The sequence below is a fragment of the Rosa chinensis genome, chromosome 7, assembly GCF_002994745.2.
Source record: "Rosa chinensis cultivar Old Blush chromosome 7, RchiOBHm-V2, whole genome shotgun sequence".
Classification (NCBI taxonomy): Eukaryota; Viridiplantae; Streptophyta; class Magnoliopsida; order Rosales; family Rosaceae; genus Rosa; species Rosa chinensis.
Window position 1 is genome coordinate 38,480,779 of NC_037094.1, and position 9,449 is coordinate 38,490,227.

The following is a 9,449-nucleotide window of genomic DNA, read 5'->3' on the forward strand; positions in this document are numbered from 1 at the left end:
CCGATGAATACCTTATAGGGAGAGGGAGAGGCATGAATAATTGGCAATAAAAAAAAAAAAAGGCTGGAATTGAAAGCGACGAGTAGGAGACACGAGAGGTAAGCTGTAGGGAATTCAGGGTACGAATAGCATCGCTGTTGGCTCCGCTCCACCCTCACACAACCAACAAACACTTTAATTATTTTTTTTTATCAACAAGGGAGAGTGCAAACTACGCGCCCGCCCACCCAACCAACCAACACTCAGCACCAAACTTTTCACTCTCTCTCCGCCTGTTCCTGTCTGTTTAAAGCCAACTCAAGCTTTTATTCTCCCAAAAAAAAAAAAAAAGCTTTATTTATTTATTTTTCATCTAGAAAGTAATTCAATAATAATAATAACCAGAATTAATTGCTGTGGAAAAGAAAAGAAGAAAAAGAAGAAAAAGAAAATAGAAGCAGCAGACAAGGGGGGTGGTGTCGGCTTCAACCAAACACGACCTTATCATCCATCTTCTCATTCTCATCGTCCATCTTCCCGATCCCAATCCCAGTCCCCCAGCTCCTCGATCTTCTCACAAACCCTAATAACCCTAATCCAGTTCCAGTTCCAGTGACTCATCTCTCGCCGCCGTCAGGTATCACTTACTGCTCAGTAAAACCTTTTCTTCTTTTTTTACATTTCAACTCTCATCTTTGTTTGGTTAAAATTAAATTTGGGGTTTTGGTCTGCTCCCCTTCTGTGTAAGAGATCCAGAGTTTGATTTGCTTGGTCTGAAATGGAATGCTTCAATTTTTTGTTTTTGGTCATAATGAATTAGAACCAAGGGAGAAACTCGTGTTTTGGAATTCAAAGTTAGCAACAATGTTTTAGATCGCCTTGGATGGAAGATTTTATTGATTTTGTTCCCAATTCTAGAAAAGAAGAAGAAGAAGAAAAAAAAAGAGTTCATTTCCCAATTTACTTTTACTGAAAAGATTGCCCATATTACGAAAACGAAGGTAGACCGAAAAGTTTAAATTTTCAGGCCTTATGGTTCATAATTTGAGCTCCAACTTTGTATTTAACCCTCAAAGCTGGCTCCTTGAGCTGATTTTGCATTCATTATGGGTGGTTTCTTCTAGTTCCTTGCCTTTGTTTTTATATAAATAGCCGTGTAACACTAGGGTTTCCGCAGAATAAAGCTTCGGTGGTCGGAGGATATTTGGTTAGTCTTGCTATGGCGCTCTCGGCTTCAAATCATCCCTCAGGAGTTTCCCGTCCAGGTTTAAGTAAAAAAAAAAAAAGAAGAAGTTTATGGGATGCTTTCTGATGTGCTGTATTCAATAGAAATAGTGTGTTTATAGCAAGGGGTCTCTAACAGGCTGGAAATGTCTTTGCCTGACTATTGGGGTGTCAAGGCTTAACTTTGTCAACTATTTTTTAGGGACAAGTGATGCTTTGTTTAAGGAGCTATGGCATGCTTGTGCTGGACCCCTTGTCACCCTGCCACGTGAAGGGGAGCGAGTTTATTACTTTCCCCAGGGACACATGGAACAGGTAAGTTGGAGTTCTAAGTTTATCTCATGGTTGCACATGCGATTTTCATCCTTAGTACTTTGGTTTATTGGTGCAGTGCGTTTGGTTTGTGGAACTTCCTCCTTTGAAATGTCTTTTTCTTAATACTCTCAGTGACGGATTATGAATAGCATGTGTTCCTGAATGATGTATATGTTGCTGTTAAAATGAAAAAACCATGCTATGGAGATAAATATAGTGAGTTAATAGTTTGTCTTCTTTCTTTAAAAAAAAAAAGAAACAATGCATCTCTAGATTTCTTTTATATAATTTTACTTGTTCTCGATATCCAAATTTCTTTCTGTTTTAGTAATTTTACATAAAGTGTAACTTGTAAAATGAATCAGAATTATATGCGAGTGACTTGTTAGTCACCTGTATTCACATTTTTCTTATAAGTTGTGACCTGAAGTTGAGCTCAAATCGGCTTAGCTTATACCACCATGATATCAATTTGTAAGGTGAATCTTGATTTTTCTGTTTTGTTTCCTAGAGTTATATTTAACCAACTTTTTTTCTTAAGTAATAATAATAGGGTTTAGGGTTTTAAATCTGTCAGCATCTTTCTTTGAGTATCTTAAGTTATTCTTCTGTAAGTTTCCCCGTATCTGACAATTATCTATCATCATAAAGTCAACCAGAATTGTCTAATTCTCCATTTCCTCCGTCATTTTACTTTGTCTACCTCAATCTGTTTACATGGGAGTATCTTTTTTTTATAGCTGGAGGCGTCAATGCATCAGATGTCGGAGCAGCAAATGCCTTCATTCAATCTGCCATCCAAAATTTTATGTAAAGTTGTTAATGTTCAGCTTCGGGTGGGTGACATCATGCTTATTTTTATTTGCCATTGTCGATCCTTTTGCTTGGTGTGGGTCAGTATTTGGCCTATTTTCATCCTTCTAGTTATATGATTAGTTCATAAACCTGAGTGTAGGCTGAACCAGAAACCGACGAAGTTTATGCACAAGTTACTCTGCTACCAGAAACTGATGTGAGTTATCTGTCCCTCCAAATAATCGTAACCTGTAACTGTATTAGTCATTTTTGGTGATAGTATGTCCTTTGTAGTTGCATCTTGTATCTAGTCGTAATTGATTTCAACCTTAATGAATCAGCAAAGCGAGGTAACAAGCCCAGATCCTCCTCTCCCAGAAATTCCACGCTGTACAGTCCATTCATTTTGCAAGACACTTACTGCTTCTGACACAAGCACACATGGGGGATTCTCTGTCCTTCGGAGGCATGCTGATGATTGTCTGCCACCACTGGTTAGCATCATTGATCCTTTTCATTTATTAACCTTTTGTTAAATTAAAGTTCTACCTTGGTTACATACTTTATGTCGTGTGTGTGTGTGTGTTTTCTCTTTCTACGATTAGGTTGCTCATTTATCTGTGCATAGCCTAAATTTAATTTTTTGTTTGTTTGTTAGGATATGTCTCAGCAGCCTCCTTGGCAAGAACTAGTTGCAACTGATCTACACGGAAATGAATGGCATTTTCGGCATATATTTCGAGGTTGATTGCTTTTTAATTTTTGTTTTGAATGGTTATGAACACTCTGGTTAACGGGGAATGTGTCTATGCTTGCATTATATTTATGTTACAAACGATTTTTAATGTTTTGTTTAATTATTTTTTATTTTTAAAAAAAATCTAAATTAACACCACAGGGGTTGACCCTGTGATTGGTGCTGAGTAGGCATTTCATTTGTGCAATGTCCTATGGTCTGATGGGATATTGCAGTGATCAAAACCTAGGTAGCATGAGTCGTGTTTGACATCCGAAGTCTATAGATTAAGTCTTTCAATGATTCATATGCCAATAGTCCCTACAGAACGGTGATTATGTAAGCTTTGAAAGCCAGAGGACAGTCACTGCCATAAAGTCCCTTTTGGGGCCCTCCTTTTGGTCATCAGTATCTTCTGAGTTAGGCGGTGTTCATTTCATGCAAGTGTCTTGGTGTTTATCTGTTTGCTTTTGTTTTAGGTAGCTCATACATTTAGAGTTGTCTAGTTTTTTACAGGGGACTTCTTGTCCCGTCGATGGGTCTTTTTTGTTCTCTTTTATGGAAGTTTGTTTTTAAAGAGAACAGTCAAAAGTTTTTGAGATTTTTCACTAATGTGTTAAGAATAAGTTGACTTGGAGTGAGTCCAAGGCACAATCTTTTAATCTCTCTTCGAGCTATTCCTAGAAACCTCTGGTGTGATGCCAAAGTCTGGATCACTCCTCTTCTTTGTGCTTTATTTGTGTTGATTGTCCTACATCATCACGTCGTACGTAGTTTCTTCCATTATCACATCGTATGTAGTCTCTTCCTCTGGTGTGATGCCAAATTCTGGATAACGCTTATCTTCTTTGTGTTAATTCTTTTCTGTCCTCCATCACATCGCATGCAGTTCCTTCCATTACCATGTCAAGTTAGTCCTCAAAAAGTTACTTGCCATGGGAAATAAATACCTATGGATGTCCTAGGGACTTTTTTGTGCTAGACTTTCTGCTTTTTGGTTGGGATGTTGCATTCTTGAACTGACTAATCATTATTAGCATCTTGGTTCAGCCTTATTTATCTATTTATTGTACTCATTTATTCCTGAAGACCTTTCTGTTTCATATCTAGCATGTATATCATATCCATATATGCCATTTTGCATGGGATTCAGATATATATATATATATATATATATATTTTTTTTTTTTCTTTTTCACTTTGTTAGTGTTACTAAGCTTTTCTATCTCTTCAAAAACAATCCAGGGCAACCTAGGCGCCACTTACTCACAACTGGGTGGAGTGTCTTTGTTAGTTCCAAAAAATTAGTAGCTGGTGATGCGTTTATATTCCTAAGGCAAGTCTGGTAAATGAAGAAGAAGAGTTGTTTTTCTTTCGTTACTTTTAAGATTTGCATAGTTTTTTTTATGCATTACATTTATGTTCCAGAGGTGAGACTGGGGAGCTGCGTGTCGGTGTCAGGAGACTGATGAGACAACCAAGCAATATGCCATCTTCTGTCATTTCTAGTCACAGTATGCATCTTGGAGTCCTAGCTACTGCATCTCATGCCATTGCAACTGGGACACTATTTTCGGTCTTCTACAAGCCAAGGTCTTGCCTCTTTTACACGTGGAGGCTGTTCATTTCTTATGTGTTTTCGCTGTTCTTGTAATCTGACTATAGTTCCTACTTTCAAGACTGTTGATTTTTTTTAAATAATTTTTATTATATATATATATAATTTTTATATTTTTATATATCATACGACAGATTTTGTATATATGTATTGGTGGTTTCTTTGACTGATATGTCTAGTTTGTCAGAATTTGACTATTTCTGCTGACATGAACTGTTGTTCTTTTAGAGTCTATTAGTCTTGTTAGAGAAATTAGACATCTCTAAATAGGGTTGTGGCATTTTAAAATTTCAAGCCCCATTGATTGCACACTGCTTTCTATTTCTCGGTGTTTGTTTGTTTCTTTTCTCTTTGTATTTCTCATATATACGTCATAAAGTAAAATCTTCTTTTTGGCTCCAATTGTGCAGAACAAGTCGATCTGAGTTCCTTGTTAGTGTCAACAAGTACCTTGAAGCTCGTAGTCACAAACTCTCTGTTGGGATGAGGTTTAAGATGAGATTTGAGGGTGAGGAAGTTCCTGAAAGAAGGTCTGTTTTCGATGCATGGTTCTTCTCTAAAATCATCCACTAGCATTTTCTGACCTAAAATATTTTACTGAACTGCAGGTTCAGTGGCACGATTGTTGGTGTTGGGGATAATACATCACCTGGATGGGCAAATTCTGAGTGGCGATCTCTAAAGGTTCTATATATTTTCTAATGATGATCCTAATTGGTGTTGACCGGTTCCAACAACATATTTTCTATGGTGATAAATTTGTGATGGGGAATTACTAGTAAATACTAGATTATAATGTAGTTATAAAATTGAGTGGAAATTAGAATTATATTCCTTTTTAAATGGAAGAGGAATAACATAACACAGTTTATATAATTTTTCTTTTGGTGTGTGTTTGTGAGAGAGAGGGTGCTGGGCCTGTTATAGTAGTTTCTGTAATGTTTTAGCTTTGAGTACATGTGGACCATGTATGAATTATGAAGAGATATAACTAGCAAACCTAGGTTATCTAAGTTCAAATAGATTCCCTCTCAAGTCGATTCAGATTTATGTTTGAAATTTTTTGTATTTCTGTTAAGTTTTATTAGCATGTCGCAAAGTAGAAGATGTATAACCTGTTTCTGAAGTCTAAATAATTCAAAGTTTGATAAACAAATACTTAAAAGTACATCTCATTGCATGAAAACACCAATCTCTCCGGGGAAACCTCTCAGAGAGATGCCAAAAACTATACTGTCCCATAACAGGACCTCTACTCCCCCACTTATACCTGCATATATTCTGCTGCTCCTCTCCAGCCAAAGAACCTAAGAATTCTGATATTGGTCACTACTGATTATACTATCACTTTGTGATCACTATCCTTATTTTTCTTTTTTTGGCTAAGCAGGGGGAGCAAGACGTTAGTTGCTCCTTTAGTATTGCATGTGGTGCTTATTGTTTAGGTATGAAGAGCGTGACTTATGTTTTCCTTGACCATTTCTTTAGCACCTGTGTCCGTACGTAATCAAATATGGAACAAGTTCTTCTTTTTTAATTATTATTTTTATTTCCTTTTTACTCTGATGAGCATTTAACATGTACTTTTCACTTGGTTTTACTTTATCTGTTTGAGTTTTCCATTTCTTGAAATTGCATTTCTATCAAGCGGTGATTTATATTTTACATATTTTTGTTTTCCAGGTCCAATGGGATGAACCCTCATCTATATTGCGGCCAGATAGAGTCTCACCTTGGGAATTGGAGCCCTTGGTAGCAACTACTCCACTAAACTCCCAACCTGCACTGAGAAACAAGCGGGCACGACCTCCTGTTTTACCTTCCTCATCCCCAGATCTTTCTGCACTGGGTATATGATTGTTTTCTTAATGACGTGTCAATTCCAATCTGTCTTCATGTAGACTTTTGATTCAAAATTAATTCTGTATGGTCTTCGGGTATTAGGTGAGTGGAAATCCCAAGTAGAATCTCCTTCGGCTTTCTCATATAATGACCCACAGCGTGGTCGAGACCTCTATCCATCACCCAAGTATAGTTCTGCTTCAAAAGCCAATTCTCTTTGTTTTAAGGGCAATAATTCTCTAGCTGCTGTTTCTGCGAACCCAATGTTTTGGTCCAATCGAGTTGAAGCCGTTACGGAGTCTTTATCACCTGTTATGAGAGATTCGGTGGAAAGGAGACAAAGCACTGGGAATGGCTATAGGCTGTTTGGAATTCAGTTGCTTGATAACTCTAATGTAGAAGAGACTTCACCCATGGTAGCGTCTGGAAAGCTGGGGGATGTTCAACCAATTTCTTCATTTGATGCTGAATCTGACCAACACTCAGAACCATCAAATGTCAACCGATCTGATCTTCCTTCAGGAAGTTGTGACGCTGAAAAATCATCCCTCAGATCACCTCAGGAATTGCAAAGCAGGCAAATTCGGAGTTGCACAAAGGTAGTTCATCTCTCCTTTACCCTCAAGTATATAGTATTCTGTCTTTTTTACTGCCTTTGGGGCAGTTTTTGGTTCCGTAAGCTATGGGCGATTTGTGTCCGTATTTGGGAGCTTGCATATAACTTCTGCGCTTTTCTTTTTGATCTTATGAAATCCTATTAGCAGTAGTTTATCCTGTTCTATGACTTCTATCCTTCTCAGAAGTAATGTGGTGTTGGGTTTTGTTGGTCAATGTCTTAGGTCTTTGTTTTTCTGTTTTCCTCTTTAGGTTCATATGCAAGGGATTGCAGTAGGAAGAGCTGTAGATTTAGCACGGTTTGAGGGATATGAGGACCTGCTTAAGAAACTGGAATATATGTTTGATATTGAAGGCGAGCTGAGTGGATCTACCAAGAAATGGCAAGTTGTCTACACTGATGATGAGGATGACATGATGATGGTTGGGGATGACCCATGGCAGTAAGTGATCCAACCAACGCCTTAATTCTTCTTTCCAGTCTCACACCTGAAAATGAATTCTCAAGTACTTCAGTTAGAGCTAACGGTGATTTTAAAGTTAGCAAATGATTTGATGGTGTCTAATCAGATCTGTTATATTCCTCCTAGCTAGAAGTAATTAGAATACTGAATCTAAATTTTTTGAACAAAGAAATATCAACTTTGTCTGCCCTATAGCTGTTGAAATGAATCTAACTGTTGCAATGTGGTCATTCTGTAAAATCTGTGTTTTGTAGTGAGTTCTGCAGCATGGTAAGGAAGATTTTCATCTATACAGTGGAGGAAGTGAAGAGGTTGTCACCCAAGATAAAACTTCCAGTAGGTGGAGAGGCTAAACAAGGCAAGCCAGATTCTGAAGCAGCTATCAATGCAGAAGATGGGTCGTCTATTATGGGGACGGCATATTGATATGCCAGCACGGATCTAGCTATATGAAGAGCATGGAAAGAAAAAATTACCAGAAGAAATTGAAATTGAAAGAATAGAACACGACTTTCCAGAGAATGTCTGCTTGGATGATGCTGTGTATGGACAAAGTAGTCAAGCCGGAATAACTGGTACAGTTTTCCAGCATGTTGAACTGGAGGGAGTGCAATTTGGAGTCGCTGGTTGCGACAGCGTACTGGTGTTTTGTTTGTGAAATAGTCTAGTATCTCCACGAGGATCTCATGGTGGTTGCTTGAATGGGCACCTGTAGCTACCAAAGTTTTTCCTGCTGTGTATGAAAATGAGGGGTATATGCTCTTCATCCTTTGATATTGTATTATTTTTGTTTGTTATCAAGACATGGTGTATCAAGCTTTTGTACATAAATATATAGCTTTCTTTCTTACAAACGCACGCAGTAGTCTTCATTCAACTGATGGCTGGGGTCAGGGGTCAGAACATAAGAAAATAACTCGCAAGGCACAAATAACTCGTAGACTCAGGATCTACTGGCTGCGGTGATATGGTGTTGACGCCACGGCTGTTGCCTGTGCCTGCTGTATGGTTGGGCTGGGCTTCGGACCAGGTTTGGTCTTGGGACATTGAAATATCTGCAAAATCTCTGATATTATTCCCTGATATATCTATTTTTGGAGTGACCTATCATATAGGAAGAATATCTTATTTTTCACCGTTTCTACGAAATTTCTCCGATAAATATCCTCGATATATAAGATATATAGGATATATTCCAGTAAAATGAAGAAATATCTATAAATTCTGACAAAAGAATCAAAAATTTTTAAAGTTACTCAGTTCAAGAAGAAACATATATTATGGAATATGGAGGTTAAGTGCGGTGTAAAATTCTAAAAATGGTTTCAAGTTGGGAAATTGCCTGATAGAGCGCAACTTGTTTGGAAAAAATGTCCCGAGGTTTCAAAGTGGATTTGGGTGAGGCAAAATCCCCTCAAGGCGAATCTGGCTGAGGAGAAATCCTCATACCGAATCTGGGTGAGAAGGAATTCCCTAAAGGCATCTGTGTGAGGAGAAATCCACTCAAAATTTGACAGATATTGCAAGAGTATGACTATCATGTTCATCACTACAATTCGTACTATCTGATTCATATGTCTGTCTGATTGTTATACTTTTGTAGATCATTGAGTGACTTTTTAACCACCTATAGCCTCTTTTTGGATGTAGATGAAATTAACATTTATATTTATTTATATGTAAATCCAATAAAATGACTTACAAAAAAAAACTTATTTTTCGGAATATCCTTGATATTTCCGATATCTCATTTTTTCAAAATTTCAATAAACATGTAAAAATTGATATTTTAAACCTTGCTTGGTACTGTCATTTTGTCTATTATGGGGGATGTTGGGACTATGGACTGTTGTTGAATCCC

The 9,449-nt window shown here is 37.5% G+C and overlaps 1 protein-coding gene across 1 annotated transcript; it reads left to right on the top strand.

Annotated features, from left to right (window-relative positions):
- Positions 1–421: 421 nt before the first annotated feature.
- Positions 422–8,446, top strand: LOC112176810 (auxin response factor 1). The gene is made up of 15 exons (XM_024314899.2): positions 422–616; positions 1,157–1,244; positions 1,406–1,518; positions 2,259–2,354; positions 2,474–2,530; positions 2,655–2,807; positions 2,972–3,056; positions 4,295–4,385; positions 4,478–4,642; positions 5,078–5,197; positions 5,276–5,351; positions 6,351–6,516; positions 6,612–7,108; positions 7,377–7,567; positions 7,843–8,446. Exons 2-15 carry the CDS (start codon positions 1,199–1,201, stop codon positions 8,012–8,014), a joined length of 2,028 nt encoding a protein of 675 aa, XP_024170667.1. The 5' UTR covers positions 422–616; positions 1,157–1,198; the 3' UTR covers positions 8,015–8,446.
- Positions 8,447–9,449: the final 1,003 nt, after the last annotated feature.

Excerpts from the sequence above, each read along its gene's own strand:
- LOC112176810 (XM_024314899.2), top strand. The coding sequence starts at position 1,199 with ATGGCGCTCTCGGCTTCAAATCATCCCTCAGGAGTTTCCCGTCCAG. Across the intron at positions 4,643-5,077 it reads TCGGTCTTCTACAAGCCAAG|AACAAGTCGATCTGAGTTCC; the intron begins GTCTTGCCTCTT and ends CCAATTGTGCAG. Across the intron at positions 6,517-6,611 it reads CCCAGATCTTTCTGCACTGG|GTGAGTGGAAATCCCAAGTA; the intron begins GTATATGATTGT and ends TTCGGGTATTAG.